Source organism: Zingiber officinale, chromosome 2B, assembly GCF_018446385.1.
Source record: "Zingiber officinale cultivar Zhangliang chromosome 2B, Zo_v1.1, whole genome shotgun sequence".
Classification (NCBI taxonomy): Eukaryota; Viridiplantae; Streptophyta; class Magnoliopsida; order Zingiberales; family Zingiberaceae; genus Zingiber; species Zingiber officinale.
The window spans coordinates 137,336,457-137,353,781 of NC_055989.1; the positions used below are offsets into that span (position 1 = coordinate 137,336,457).

The 17,325-nt window shown below is 38.6% G+C and overlaps 1 protein-coding gene across 1 annotated transcript in view; it reads left to right on the forward strand.

Annotated features, from left to right (window-relative positions):
* The window catches only part of LOC122047414 (protein FAM135B-like), a 61,703-nt gene extending 46,024 nt beyond the window's left edge, over positions 1-15,679 (forward strand). Inside the window, exon 15 of the mRNA XM_042608698.1 lies at positions 15,120-15,679. Within this exon, the coding sequence (XP_042464632.1) occupies positions 15,120-15,410 (291 nt within the window). The 3' untranslated portion in view covers positions 15,411-15,679. The remainder of the gene's footprint in view (positions 1-15,119) is intronic.
* Positions 15,680-17,325: the final 1,646 nt, after the last annotated feature.

The following is a 17,325-nucleotide window of genomic DNA, read 5'->3' on the forward strand; positions in this document are numbered from 1 at the left end:
TTAATTAGGATTTATGAAAATCTATTGCAAATATCACACTTAAGTTGGGAATTATTTGAATTAATTAAATCACAGGTTTAATTTTCTATTCAAATAGAAACAGGAAAGGCATTGCTTGTGTCTGACAGGACATGGTACTTTTGCGAAGAGTGGTCGGAGGCGTCCGGGACGCCTTCGGGACACCTTGGGCTTTTACGAATAGCGGAGGCACCTTCGGGACCCCTGCGACACTTCCGACAGCGTCGGAGGCATCCCGCAAGGCGGCAACACGGGCGGTGACCACTCTCCGGATAGAAGGAATTTATTTGATTCCTTCTGTCGTAATTCCTTCTGTCGTGCGTATGTCGCAATTCCTTTCATCGCGCGGCTCGTGCACTGGATTCCTTCTGTTGCATGACGCACGCGATGACGCATTCAAAATTGTTGTGCGTGTGGTGCCGGTTTCACTTCCTATCAGAATGGTAAAAACCGTCTGTGCCACCCACACAGAACGGTATTTCAATCCTTGGTCCTTGCTGTCTCTATGCTCCTCATCCTACGACCTTTTGGCATGCCTCATGCAACTTTCCATTGAGCTACCAACCTGACCGTGCCAGGTCATCACTCCAAAGCTGGTCCAGCACCACCTTAGTGCTCCACGTCTTGTTGTCCAGATATCTCATATCATCCTTTTCTAATATCAATGGACCTCCCTCCAATCTCAATAGACCTCCAGGCCATTGAACATGCCACCTTGGTCACACTAAGCCAACACACTCTCCAAGCTCCACTTGTGTTTCTATAAGTCCCTCTGCACTCAAACACACATGTCAAATTCACAGGGCAAAGTCTAACTTAAATCCTTTATCAAAACATCAAAATTCAAGATCACACCGGACAACTTGGGGCTTGAATGCATAGACACATTATATGATTGTTAGAATTATGATGTCTTTTTATAGACATTTGTTACTGTCATTACTTTTTCTATCGGAGTTTCTCGATATTATATTATCTTTATTGATTACTTTTACATGGATCTATTTCTTAAATTCTCACTCTCTGATCTTGTTACTACTTACATTGAATTATCTACCATTAAAATGCAATTTCCAACTTCAAATAAAAATCTACATCACACTGGTGGAGAAAAACATGTCAAGGAATTTGAGTGTTTATTTTGCATCTCAAGGTGCTCTCTCACAATTATCTTGTGATGAAACTCTATAACAAAATAGTGTTTTCAAATGAAACTATTGTGATATTGTTGGACTACTTGTAGTCTCCTTTCATCATATGTTATTTCAAAGATCTATTGTGGTTTGAATCAGGGATTAAAATATCGTGCTGTACCGGTCGAAACGGGCAAAACATCTTGTTCCGCCCACCGCCCGGCACGACCTCGGTACTAGGCCTCGCGGCAGCAAAGGTGTCGCGTGATACAACTGCCGTCGTGAAGGGTCGCGCGACCTCATGACCGCGTGGAAGGGTCACGCGACCCGGGCGTTTGCAGCGAGGTGTTGTGCAACCCCACATCCGCCGTGAATGGGGGGTGCGACCCCCGTGTCTACCGCCAAGGGGTCGTGCGACCCCCGCGTCCAGCGCGGAGGGGTCGTCGACCCCCGCGTCTGCAGCAAAGAGGTCGCCGACCCCCGTGTCTGCCGCGAAGGGGTCGCGCGATCCCTGCGTCCGCGGTGGAGGGGTCGCGCGATCCCTGCGTCCACGGTGGAGGGGTCGCGCGATCCCTGCGTCCACGGTGGAGGGGTCGCGCAACTCTGCGTCCACGGCAGAGGGGTCGCGAGACCTCGCGGACGTGGCGGATGGGTCGCACGACCATTGCGTCCGAGGTGGAGGGGTCACAAGACCGCCGCGACTGCGCTTGAGTCGCGCAAACCCAGCGGCCACGTAGTCACGCGATTTTCTCGTCTCACGCAGGGAGTGGCAGGGTGTTTTTTAAATTAAAACTTAGATAAATTACTTTAATCAACTCCTAGCTATGATTGAGATAATATAAAGAGACTTTATTAAACCCTAATAAAATTATCTAATTAATTTATTTTAATTTTACAAAATTATAATAAAATTTTCATTTATTTATTTATCTATTTTCATATTTATTTCCAGATTATTTTATTTTTAATTAATATATTATATATTTAAAAATACCGAAACTATATCGGCACGACACGATACGATACCGAAACCGTATCGTTCCGGTCCAGGACCGAAACCTCGGCACGGGTCGAGATTTTAAACCATGGTTTGAATACTATCATCTATTTCATAAATCATCTCAACTCAAGTTCTCAATCAATATTCTACATTTGCTCACACTTCACTAAACTGTAGTCACTTTTTAATTTTAGATGCACTTGTTTTATTCCAGTTTAAAAACAAGAGCATGGTAAGTTAACTCTAAAAAAATCATGTGTTCTTGGGAAATGACATTCATCAAAAAGAGTATAGGTGTCATTATCCTAAATCACAAAAACCTTGCATCTCTCAACATGTCACCTTCTAGGAAAAGATTCCCTTCTTTTCGTTGCCTTTCCATCAATTTCCTAGTTCTCCACCTATTCTCAATCCATTTCCATCCACTACAACAACAATACAAAACATCCAAAACAGTGATGATTAGCTGGCCAAGGAGAAGAAAATAGTGATGTTTAATGTGCCCACACATGATGAGCCTACTCATTGTTATCCAATATGTTCAACTCACAATAACCCTCCTACTTATTGTCCTGAACCTCTCACATATTGTGAAGCTATTTTTAGTCCTTTATGGCAAAAAGCTCTAGAAGAGAAACTTATCACTTTTGAGAAAACTACCACATGGGGTCTCGTCACCCTTCCTTCTTGCAAGTCAACAATTAGATGAAAATGAATTTGTAAGGTGAAGACTAAAGTCGATAGAAGCATGATTTTTATAAGGTTTGTCTTGTAGTAAAAGGCTTTGCTCAAGATTATAAAATAGATTATAAAAAAACTTTTGCACCATTTGCTCATAGGATATCCATTAATACTGTCATAGAAGTTGTTACATCTTAGAAGTGACATCTTGATAGGCTAGATGTTAAGAATGCCTTTCTTCATAAACGCCTAGCTAAAGAAGTTTATATGATCTCGCCATAATTCTAATTAAATATGTAAAATATGAGTGCAGAAGCACTAATGATTGCTAGAGGGGGAGGGGGTGAATAGCATACTTGCAAATTAAATGCTTCCTTTTCTCTTCCTAATTGCATAGCAAAGCCACACGTACATTAATCAAATAAATAACAAACATAATAGAAGGGGCATGAGGATTTACTTGGTTCACAATCCCCTAGAATTGCTACATCCAAGGCTTATGAACAGATTCGTCAATTCACTATCCTTCTTCTCTTCAGTAAGGTGTTGGATGTGGAGAAACCACTTACATGGATTAGAAGTATAAGGAGGAAGAAGAATGGAAACAATACAACACAATTAATTCGAATACAGTGTTGTGGGTGTGTGGTATCTCAAACGTGAGCTCCTCGCCTCTTTTATAGACTTTGGTCAAGTGTTGACATGGCACGCCCGGTTGATCGAAAATCTCTATTCGGTCGACCAGAAACTACTGATGTGGCAGATTTATCTCATCCATGAAGAGGTCTTCACTCATTACCGTTGCTGACATGGCATCCTTCTGATCGCCCGAACTACTTGGTAAGCTCAAAACTCTATTCTGGTTCGCATCCCACATGGTATTCAATAGCTTGATCCTGTTCATCGATTGCCTGATATCGCTTACATCGGATTTACACTGATGGATCAACTTCCATGTGGCTTCTGTTTGCCCATTCATGATATTTGGTGGTCTGATTCGAATCTTGCGATATAGATAATGGATATTTACTGTGCACCAATTGATCGGACTTGCTGGTTCGGTCAACCGGAAGATCTGATCAATTAAAATCCTTATTTCAGTAACCCGAACTTCCTAACTTCATTAATTATGCTTGGGTTAGCCTAAGGTTGAGTCACCTTGTCTCGAGTATAGGTCACTCAAGTCATCTCATTAGCTTATCTCGTGCAGACTTCCTGTCGGCTTCTTATCTCTCGGATGCATCGAGACCTTCTAACTCATATCCCATGTGTTATTCTTGCTCCATCGGAGTACTCTTCCACAATTCCTTGTATCGTCATCTTCTACCAAGATATTGTTATCCCCGATTCTCCTCATCCTTTTCGGTCCCTCAGGTGTCCCATACCATCCTTCACCGTACTCCATTGGATTCTAAGTCATCAAGTATCTGAGTGTTCGCCTAAGTCCCTACACACTTAGACATACACATCAATATAGAGAGCAAGATCTAACTTAAACTAATTTTATAAAACATCAAAACAATCATGGTTCATACCACTTGGGGTTATAGAGATCTCCATCTCAATCGCTCAAGGAACTAACATAAAGTAATGATGAGCTTTGTATGGTCTTACCAAAGTCATTTGAAAATTTCTTTAATTATGTTGCGATGTACTTATACACAAGTATGAGTCTGAAATATTTGTTTGAACTTTTTTTTAATAGTTTTGTACTTGTTTTATATGTTGATGACATAATTACTATAGACGATTGCCCTGAAGGGATTTAACCCTAAGAACGTTCCCTCCTTCAAATTGAAAGATGTTGATTCACTTTGTTACTTTTTGGCAATAGAAATTATGTAAAGTACTTCTTTCTAAGGCTAAATATGCTTCTAAGCTATTATCTTGAGCAAATATTTATGATAATAAAATTGTGGATACACCCATGAAATTCAATGCCAAGCTTTACTCTATTAATAGGACTCTTCTTTCTAATCATTCTTGATATAGACAGTTGGTAAGTCAGTTACCTCACAATTACTCAGCATTTAATCAGTTATGCCATACATATTGTAAGCTAATTTAGTGCTGCACTAAGTCCTCTCACTATGCAGTTGTGTTGCATATTCTTTAATGTATCAAAGGATGATACACTAAGGGTTGCAATATAGAGCATCTCCGCTTGATTTACATACTCTAAAGTCAGACTGAGTAGATGACATTGATGATAAGTTCACCACAATTTTTTGCATTTGCTTAGGGTCTTCTCTCATTTCTTGAAAGAGAAAAAAAGATCTATTATATCTGGATCTAATGCCAAAGCTAAATATTATGTCTTAACTCATACCTCAACTAAAGTTGTTTGTCTTTGTAATGTTTAGTAGACGTGAGAGTTAGACTTTCTAAATCAACTCTATTCTGATAATAAAAGTGCAATTGAGATCTGTTGCAATGATGTGATTCATGAGAGGATTAAGCATATTAAGATTGACTATCATTTTATATGACTTAAACAAAGATTATTGATCTTCCTTATATTACAACTATGGAATAGATAGTTGATCTACTCACCAAGACTCATGCAAAGGAATGATTCCTTTATCTTCAGTCTAAACTACATATATAATAAGCAACTTGAGTTTGAGACAGGTATTAAATTTTAGACTTGTTCTGTACTAGATGGTTTATTCATATCTCGTATAAAACATTATTAAAACTTACTATTAACATGACCAATATATGATCGAGGTGATAAGACCAGTACAACTATTAGAACAGTTTTGATGTCATCCTATAGGTGAAAAGGCACATGATTATATATCGATCCATTATGGAAATCCATATCTGCTAGAAATTCATCCAAATTTAGATTATGCCCTATTAGCCTCGGACACTGAATCTAACTATTTGCCTCATAAATATGCACCAACAGCATGGTTTCAAATCTCGTTTTGTTTCACCTGATATGGATGAGACATCTTGTTCCACCCACGGATTGGTACCAGCACAACCCCGACATGCCGCGACGAGTCGTGAGGGCCCGACGATGTTTCCAGAAGCATTGTGCGAGCCCAACGACGTGTCTAGATGCGTCGTGTGAGCTTGACGACTAGTCTAGACACTCACGTGAGCCTAGTGACGAGTTCGGAAGCGTCGCATGAGCCTGGCGATGTATCCGGACATGTTGTGCGAGCTCTGCGACGTGTCCAGAGCGTCGCGCGAGCCAGACGACGCATCCGAATGTGTCGCACGAGCTCACCAATGCTTCCAGACTCGTCGCTAAGTCAGACGACGAGTTTGGAAGCATCACACGATCTCGATGATGCGTCCGGATGTGTTGTCGGGTTCGCGTGACACGTCTGACAATGCGTTGTTGGGCTCGTGCGACGCATCCAAGCGACACGTCCGACGACGAATTGCTCGCGCTCGACCCTGGCAATGCATTTGGACATGTCACCCGGCCTTGGCGACGCGTCCAGACACATTGCCCGACCCTGACGATGCGTTCGGACACATTGCCCAGGCCCGGCGACAAGTTCGGACGCGACGTGCAGGCTAACGTGCTCGTGGTCGTCGGAGAACAAGGACGACGAAAGCAATTTAACTTGGGCTCAATAATAAATTTAGCCTTTAATAATTTTAATCAACTAGCTAAACTAGGATAATTTAAATAAGCCTAATAAAATTATCATATTAATTTTATATATATATATATTTATAATATTATTTTTTATATCTTTTATTTTTAAATATTTAGATTATATTTTTTATTTTTAATTAATATATTTTATATTTAAAAAAAATACAAAAACTATGTTGACAATGTTCGAGATTTTAAACCATGACCAACATAAATGATTTAGATTATTCTAATGCATCAGAATAAATAAACTATTACATTATTGCCTATGGAACCACATCAAATGCAACAACAAATACAATGGTTACATAATCACCATAAAAGGAATGTGTACATCTTAACTTACCTGATGGCATAATCAAAGGGTAATAAATTGAGTCCAACAAAATAACATAAGCAAAAGCAAGCTACTTAAAATTCTTCATTGGGTTAGGTGCGTCGAGCATTTACTACAATTACCCTTATGACTATTCCCAAAGAAGAACCTACCCGCATGCATTATGATAATTTTAAAGGCCAAATAGATTGCTAAAGTTGGAGAAGATTGCTTCCTCACTACTACTGACATCAATTCTCACTCAAGAGCTGCTAGGGAAAAAGGCAAGTGAGGGTACATTTAACAACCTCTATATATAGCAAAGTAAGAACTGCACAAAATAAGACTTTACATGGTGAGTAAGGCCAACCTTTTACTATTGGGAACACAAACTTGTTGCCAAAGGACAAAGAAGATAGGAGGGATAAAGGTGTCCTTTTATTGCTTCTGCAGAAAGAGAGGAGGAAGAGGGGTTTGTCTATTGGGTGTTGATGTTGGCATTCAGTGATGGTCATGCGGTGAGCAACACAAGCAATGCACAACATAGGCAGACTGTGAGCTCTTAGATGAGCATTGGGCAAGCATGTAGGAGTGAGGGGAAACACTTGTGATAAGCTTTGAGTGGCATGACAATACTTGAGCTCCAAGCGATGTGCATTGAATAGAGACAAGAAGGATCACGAGGGAGAGAGTTTGGGGCATGCTTTGAACTGAGGGTAGTGGAGAAGCTTCACATGATTGGGAGAATGAAGAGGAGGAATGGATTCTAATACCAAAAATCCAACTTAAAATTGATCATTGTGAACCAAGTAACCTAGTCTATAATTCACTGGTCAAACTAGTCCAGCATTAATTCAACTCTCACTCAACCAAATTAGATTTTGATTTGAGCTTAAATTGAGCCAAATGCTAACCCAATTTTATCTCCACCTAAGTTATATTAAATAACTAATCTAACCTCAAAACCACTAAAATAGTCTTTAAAAGCCTTAATTCACCATCACATCATTCAATTCAAGCATTAAAACTCAATTTAACCCCTAATTAATCCTAAATATGACACTGCATAGTTGACTACTTCCAAATGGTTTTGTGAATTCTTGTCACTTCTTTCTTCTTCATGTTAAATTACGTGATAAAAAATCTTTCTAGTGAGGAACTTGTCCTTTTATTTCTCATTGCATTCATCTTTGGCCCTCTGCTAAATGGGTAGAGTTTGCTTATGCTATCATATAGTATTTTTCACCTTTAATTAAACATTATTGCATTTGATTCATAGAAATAGTTTGCTATTCCTTATGTATTGTCATGAGATAAATATGTTATAATCAATTTTAAAAATACAATAATCATCCACTCTTAGCTATTTCTTTAATCGATTCAAATGAATACTTGTTGCTGCTCTATTTTATTTTTCCAAAGAATGTATATTGCTACTTTGTTTAATTCTGTAAAAATATATATTTTGAACATGCTGAATTGATTGAGTGAACCATATGGAGGTGAATGGGTTGCGTGGATTGAATTGTTCAAATGGGCCTAACATGTTTAACCAGTCAAGTAGACTGGGGGCTTGCTGGACATCAAGGTGAAGTGGATTGGACAAGCAAAGGGAGCTTGTGTGGTCTGAGTGTCAGGCCATGTTGATTAGGTGGGGTTAGGTTGTTAGGACCTGATAGCTGAGCTATAGGGGTGAAAAGCGATCATTAGTGATTTTATCGACTTTTGCTCTAGCAATGTCACAAAAATGATTAGCGCAGTGGAAATTAGTGCAATGGAAATGTGAACATAAAAACACTTACCACAATCATTAAGAGTTTGTTTAACATGGTTGAGCAGCCCCAGGCCCCTACTCTATAGATTATGATGTGTTGGTAGATCACTCTCGGAAAGCCACTACTTTGTCCTTCTTGGTAAACTACTAGAGTTGGAGAAAACTCTTATATGCACATGTACTAGTATTACAAAGATCACAAGAGAGAAAAGCTAAGAGAATTACAATGCTTCTAATAACGTTTGACCAACTATATTTCGTTAACCTTGAATCCACCCCAAAACCATCCTTTTATAGCCTTTGAAACCTTACTGTAAGTCTATCTGCTGCCTAGTGCATCATCAATCAACTGCTCCGTTGTGATCCAAGCGTTGTTGCACACTAATTGCTCCTTTTTGCTTTCCACATCAACTAGCAGTTCACTCTTCACTTACCATCATTCAACTGTAGGTATTAGTTGACTGCTCAATCGATTCAACTACGAACAAAATCATTCTTTTCGTTGGCTTCTTAGAGCCAATCAATTACCCTAGTCATTGATGTACATCATCAATTGACTCTTCAAACCATAAACCTTAGAACACCTTGAAGTATTGAGTTTTCTAGACACCAATAACTCCAACCACTTCTAAGATTGAGTCTACCTATGTTGATTTCTACCCTCGTCCCTATAGATATATGTCACTCAATGCTTAATTCACCAGAGTCTTACTTGTTGTAGCTTGACTTCACCCTCGATCATCTCCTATTAGCTTATATATCCCTCAAATGCATCTGACCCCATGGCTTCTCCACATGCCATCCTTCATGCCTCATACCTACGTAGTTCGCCTCTAATGGTTATTATCTTCGTTGCCTCTATGCTCCTCGTTTTGTGGTCCTTCAGTCTACTACATGTAACCTTCCATGATCTCTACGGATCTCAAGCCATCAAGTTGCTAACCTAGTCGTGCCAAGTCATCATTGTAGAGTTGTTGCAACACCACCTCAGTGCTCTTGGTCATATGGTCCATTGGATGTCTTATACTAACCTTCTCTGATCTCTTCAAGCCTCCAATCCATTGAGATTGCTACCTTGACCACACCAAGTTATCAACCATATGCTCAACCTTTTCGAGCCACGAGTTGTCCAAGTTTCATGTGTTCCTGCAAGTTTTTGCACACTTAAATACATGTATCAAATACATAGGGCATGAGTTAAACCATTTGCCTAAATATCAAAACTTAAGGTCACACCAAACCACTTGGGGCACAATTGCACCAACAATCTCTTTAGATGTTTGACAATCCATTTAAGTTAAAAAAACCAAAACAACAACATCAAAATGCTCATGCACATGCCATGAACACAATATTATGCACTGAGGCCTACTCCTAGGCTTCCCCTTCACCTAAGCTCTCCTTAGAGCTAGGAAATTTTCAAATCCATCATTAGAGGAGAACAAGGTTCCCATAACCTTTTCTCTCTTCTCCCTCAAAGTTTCAAATCAGGTTCCTCTTAGTCCCAACTTAAGAGAATCTAGAATAAGATTTACCGCTTAAACTTTGTCTTTATTCTCCCCCTTGCCATATATCAAAAAGATGCACTAATATGTCCTAATTAGTGATCTCATGTATAATGATCCTCAACTTGAATTGAAATACCCTAAATGGCTTCCTTACATGAATCATAAGTTCCATGGCCATTTCCCTATGTTGAAACTCTATATTCATCTTTTTAGCACCAAGCTTTGGAGGTATACATCCTCCTATGCTTTTCTAATTAACTAGTTTCTAAATAGGGTTTCTATAAAATTCAACCATACCATTGTTAGAAACTCTATAAATTATACAAACCTCCGAAAATTCTTAAATTTTGCGAAGAAGTTTTTCTAACCCATATCCACTTGGAAAATGAATTTTCTCCAAAAATCCTTACTATCTCAAATTAGAAATAAAACCCAAAACTAGTTAAATTATTTAAATGAGCCTTGATCTAGAATTGTATATTTTGGCTTTCATCCATTGTATCTACCAAACCCAAACTGAAATACGGCCATTGCATCAATTAATTTGGCATACCATAAATTGGATCTCAATTTCATACTTCATGAGCATTTGTCATATGTTCCATGGATGAAACTCCCCTTTAATGTGCCAATCTCCAAGGATTGGGATTTTTATTTATCTCCAAACCCATTGACACATCTTATGGAGTCTTTCTAGTATCCCAAGTATCCTTGTTTGGGATCTAAAGACCTAGAGAGCTACCAACGTTAGCCATCCTTTTAGATCCAAATGTCATTGTGGCATGGTTCTCTCTAAACAATCTCCTAACCATAATCGAATACCACGATCAAAATGCCAAACTCGATCTATCATGCTTGGGCCTTTGTCTTCCAAGCATTACATCTAAGATTTTAGGCCCATTAACAAACTTCTCTAGGCTAGGTCCACAAGATTTTCCCTTAAGGTATGGTTTGTCAATTCTAGTTTTCTCATCCTAGAATTGTCGTGTGCCTCTTAGATGTTCCTAGAACTATTCCTAAGCATGTGTCTACCCTTCTTTAGTTATCTGCCTAGGTTCTTCTCTACCTTCCTAATATTAGGTAAGGTAACCCCTATCATGAAAATTCTTTCTAGAGTTATCAAGAATTCTAACCCTAGACCTATCATGATATTTGAAACCAGAGTTTTGTGTATGTAAATGGCTAAAATTATTTAAAGTTCAAGTTAGGGATTGCCTCCCCTTTTACTTTTGGTGCTCCCCCTTAACATGAGCATCTATCCTTCTGACTCCTCATTTTCTTCGTCTTCACCTCTCCTTCCTTAGGCATTTCATATGTTAGTGTCCTCTTTCTCCACACATGAAACAAATGATATATGCTTGTTCTTGGTTTCCTTTTTCCTACAACTTGGATTTAAATGAAACATGATTCAATTTACCAACTTTAGGAATTATCTCCTTTACTTTTCTTGCCTTATTGGCAATCGGTCACCTATTCTTATAGGTTACATTTTTGGTTGCACTCAAAATATACAATATGGCCTCTTGTCTCTGTACTGGTGGTGTTCAAATCTCCAGCTTCTCCTTGACAATATGGACTTTTCTTCAACTTTTGGAGAGGTGGATGGTTCCCCACTTGATCCATCCAATGTAGAAAGTCTATAACTTTTATTTTATTCCTCTTCTACCACTTGTGGAATTTCGGATTCCTCGTCACTTTCCTACGCTTTCTTAATTGGCTCATGGTGGACTTTCCCCTTTCTCTCGGGCCTTTAAAGAATATGCACAATTTCCTTTTACAAATCTCTTGCATCTTTACAAACTTCGTCTATCTCGTCCAAGTTCTTCCTCTTGGGCACCACCAACATTAGAAAATTCTAAATGATCTTATTCTTGTCATATGACTTCAATTGGCACTCAGTGTTGGAGCAATCTGGGTACCCTAAATTTTGATGTTTGGGCAAAGGTTTAAGTTAGGTTTATTGTTGTATTTAATACGCATTGTGAGTGTGTAGGATATAGGTACAACAAGGAAAGTCCAAGTGTGATCTTGGCAAAGGAGGAAAGTCCAAGGATGAGTCTTGGCGGTGTAAGTCCAAGCATGTAGTCTTGGCAACGTAAGTCCAAGTGTGACTTGACAATGGATGAAGTCCTGGAGGTGCGACGTCTTGACAAAGGAAGACCCGACAACAATGACAAGGCCGATGAAAGCTCCAGAAGGCAAGACGTGAAGGATGGGGAGACATCCGAGGGACGCAAGCCTGATGGAGGAGGCTAGAAGGCTAGGTCTAGATTGGTCGGGCGAGGACGAGTACTGAGTGAATGTACTCGGGGGTAAAATCCTAGGATTAGGGTTACTGTAGAAGTACTGTAGTGTTATTGTAGCAGTCGACTGGTGTAGTCGACTGGAAGCGAACAGAGGGTTGGTATCGAGCCGTTGGGCTGTAACGATCGAATTTCCATAGAGGGCAGTCGACTGATGGTTTTGGCAGTCGACTGGTAAGCGGGATTTTCCAACCTGTGACCTATATAACCAAGACTTGGGAGCTTGGTTGAGGTTGACGAAATAGACTTGGTTAAAGCCTATTAGAGTCTCCCAATCCCTCGTGTGATCGGTGTGCTTGTATTCAAGTGTTTGTGGTGAGGTTTCTCCACCGACAAGGAGCTTGAGCTAGCCAAAGGTTTTCCGGGGAGTCATCCACCAACGGATCGGGATCGTCCACCTTACGGACAGCCGTGGAGTAGGAGCCCTAATCTCCGAACCACGTTAAATGATCGTGTAGCTTGGTTTGCATTTCTTGTCTTGTATTTAGATTAGCTTTCTACGTGTTTGTTTGTATTTCCGCTGTGTAACTAACAAGTGTAGGAAGAAGCGATCGATTTGGGTGAGACGCTATTCACCCCCCCTCTAGCGAGCGTCAAGGTCCCAACACTCAGTTCTATCTTTTCTCTTAATTTTGATGCCCTCTTCATCTCTAGGTCATGTATACCTCCAAAGCATGGTGGAACTTTTTCCACAGTTGATTGAAAACCAATGCTCCACTCAATCCTTCTAAAATCCAAAATTTTTATGGTATGGTGGGATTTCATAGTCTTCGGCGCATGATGGAAGTTTCCTTGCCTTTTAGCCAACTTAAATCTGCCTTTCTGGCGATTAGTCTAATAAAGAGCACTATGCTTTGATACCACTTGTTAAGAATGAATGATCAACTAGAGGGGGTGAATAGTGAACGTTAACCTATAACTGCTATTCTATCTACTTTTGCATTGATAGCAAGGTCACGAAAAGGATTAGCGTAACAGGTATGAAAACATAAACGCACACTTACCACAATCGCTAACACATTGTTTAACTTGGTTCGACAACTCTTAAGCTCCTACTCCATGATTTATGATCCGTTAGTAGATTACTCCCAGAAAGTCAATTACTAGAGGAGGATTACAAAAATTACAAGAGAGGAAGGCTAAGAGAATTACAAAGCTTCAAATATGGTTTAACTAACTCTATTTCGCCAACCTTGAAGTCACTATTTCCTATGACTTCTAGTTGGGGGTTATTCTTGATAACCTTGGTTATCTATCCAAGGTTATCAACGAAAATCCTGTTTAGTTTAGGTAATCAGCGATTCCTGAGTAATGATCCATGCTCGACACATCAACAAAAGGGGCATGCAACCTGAAATCGGAAAACCTCAGAAAAGTAAGGTTTTTCTTGATTTGGGTTTAACGAAATTTTTTAACCAAAAATACTCCTAAAACCTTTTATACCGAAAATTTTATTTTAAAGTAAAAAACAACGTAAACTTAAATAATAATAATAATAAAAGAGAAAAACGTAAATTAAAAAAAGAAAAAAAAGAAAAACGTAAACTAAACAAAATGTAAAAAAAAATAAAAAAATGTAAACTAAAAAGAGAAAAATGAACTTAAAAAAATTAAAAGAAGGAAAAAAATGAAAAACATAAACTTATAAAAAACGAACATCAAAAACAAAAACAAAAAAAGGAGAAAATCGTAAAGTTAAAAAGAATAATAATAAAGTTAAAAAAACATAACCAAGTTATATATTAAAACCTTCAAACAAACAAGTTTTCGTTACATTACCTAAGTTAAACCAAACAATATTAGGTTATATTTTATTCACCATAATCTTAGTTATGTGATTACCAAGTATTCACATAACCAAGGTTTGGTAATCACATAACCAAGGTTATACATGACAACTTGAACCAAACACACCCCTAGTGTCATCCTTCATGCCTCATGCCTCATGCCTCATGCCTCATGCCTCATGCCTATGTAGTCCACCCCCAATGGCTGTCATCCTCATTATCTCGATGTTCCTCATCTACAGTAACTCGATCTACCTCATATAACCTTCTCCGAACTCTACAAACTTCAATCCATTGAACTATCAATCAGGTCATGACTCTAATCTCAGATGTCCCAAACCATCTTTCTCTAATCTCTTTGGACCTTCAAGCCATTGAGTGTGCCACATTGGTCACACCAAGCCATCATCCATATACTTACCTCGTTGAGCCATGAGATCTCTAAATATTGAAACACACATATCAAATACCTAGGGAAAAACCTAACTTAAATCTTTTGCTCAAACATCAAAACTTTTGATCATAGCAAACCACTTGGTGCACGATTGCACCAACAGAGGGGCTTCATAAAGTAAACTGGGTGAATTGTATGGGTTCCAACTTATATTGGTGAATTGATTAGAAAAGATGGCTGAGCGAGTAAGTGCATGTAGCTTGTTGAAATATTTTATCATCAAAGAGAAAAACTTTCTACAAATTAAACACTGGGATGAAAAATGATCCATTTATTCCATTTTGTTTACCAAATTGAAAAAATATGTATTTCAATCACTTATTCTACCAATTAATTCCAAGGAATTGTATTCATTTTCAATTTCATTTCATGAACCAAACATAAGGTTAGTTTATTCTAAAGCTGTTGACTTTTAATGCTCAAGCGCTTACTATTTTCTTCTTCTGCTGCATTTTTAACTATAAAAAGTTTTACACAATGAATGTTTTCTGAGCTGATTGTATGGTTTTGGTGCTTCTTCCAGGATGGTTACGTTCCTTATCATTCTGCCAGAATCGAATTGTGCCCGGCAGCCTCCTTGGATCAATCAAAGAAGGCACATATTTTCATGGAAATGCTCAACAATTGCTTGGATCAGATACGCGCTCCCTCCCATGAAAGGCGAGTGTTTATGCGGTGTGATGTGAATTTTGACACATCTTCTCAAGCAAAAAACTTGAACACCTACATTGGCCGTGCTGCACACATAGAATTTCTTGAGTCTGACATATTTGCAAAATTCATCATGTGGTCTTTCCCGGAGTACTTTCTTTGACATTCTCCTTTTAGCCAACCATTTCCATGCAACTTACTGTTAGCCTACTTTGCAAGTGTCAACTGTCAAGCTGAAATGGAACCTACACGAGCATGTTGAAAATTATCCGGAGCTATTCCTTTTCCTCCCTTGATTACAATTATTTGGGACTTTCTAATAGATGTATTTGTCTTTATAATTATGTCCATGATGTGACACGGTCAATTGCTGTGTTGATCAAATTTTATGTACCTTACTCTCTCGATAACATTATTAAAACATTACAACAAGCATGGTTCTGTTGATTTGTCATTAATGGCAGAGCAAGCGGAACTCAGTAATTTGAAACTATGGTGGAAATTGATGATAAACTTCAATTGTAGGATAAAGTTGCACCAATTTCGTGGGCTACTTGATGAATTTTCTCTTGTATTCTACCGCACCAACTGGTTTTAGAGAAACTTCAATTGCAACAACGGGCATTATCGAGTGCAAGTTATGGTATTGAACAAAGGATGCATGTGGCGTGTCACAGCAGTTAAAAGTAATCAATGCATGAGATCCATTTGTTTTATGTCAACGGCATCAACCAAACATCATACGCTTCTACGGTTGGAATTTAAATGAGAGGCGCCCTTTTCCTTTATAGTAGTTATTTCATCTTAAATTTATTGACACAGTAGATACGTAAAAAAAAAAAAGTTGAAAAGTCACAAAAAAGGATCCAGAAAATTATAAAATGAACTTCTAACATTCTCAAAAATTCAAAAAATTATTTTTTAAAAATATGTTAAATATTTTATTATTTTGAAATTACAAAACACTTTTAAAATTATCAAAATTCATAGATGATTTTTTTTGTTTAAAAAACTTGAGAAATTCAACAGTTCAGCTTGGTCACACCCAATGCATTTTGGTACTCTTTCATTGTTGACAAATAGAAGGGATGAACATTTTGACATATGGTTGTTGGTTAGATTGATCAAGAGTTGTATTTTGATGACTTACTATCTTTGTTCCCTTGGCAAAGATGGCGAGGAATAGGCAGTCAGGACGGAGACGAGACGGGCTGCAACAACCCAACCACCAAAGCAAACAAGACAATCGGCTGCAAACCAAAACTTGGGGGGGTGGGGGGTCAATGAACAAAATAAGTGGATAAACCTATTCTCATCAAACATGTTATTTGATCAAGAGAACGCTTTACAATTTATGCAACAAACTATTGTGCGGGTTGCCTTGGAGATGAACGATGTATACACAATTAAGGCTATGGTGGGTGATTGTTAGGGGTGATCATGGATCGACTTGGTTTAATTATTGGGGTAAAAAATTATTCGGCCCTATTAGATCAGATAATGTAATATCGTCTTATATATGAAGATTCTTATGTATCAAATATCTGACGGGTTGCCAGTTATTTGGATATCCGACCCTATATCCAATGAAATATAAAATATAAATATAAGTACAACAAAAAAAATAAAATATTTAAAAATGATAATAGACATTACTCATTATACGTTGTAGCAGCTAATCGGAAATAACTACTATAACATGTAGCAGCTTATCGGCAGTAGCTGCTACAACGTGTAGCAGCTTATTAATAGTAGTTGCTACAAATAGGGGTGATCACGGATCGGGTTGGTTCAGTTATTGGGATAAAAAATTATCCGACCCTACTAGATCAGATAATGCAATATCAGAACCCTACATTTGGGCCTATATCCGGTGGATTATTTTTTTTTGGTTCGGTTCGGATCGGTATAAATGGGTTGGTCGATTTGACGAGTTGATTGCACACCCCTAATGATTGCTTTGTTGGTCGCTTTGTAGCACGATTCCCCAGGTGGAGGCCATCAATGCTATGGTAGGATGATTCCCTAGGTGGCGGGCCATCAATGCCATGGCAAAGTGGTGGAAGTAGGGTTGGAAT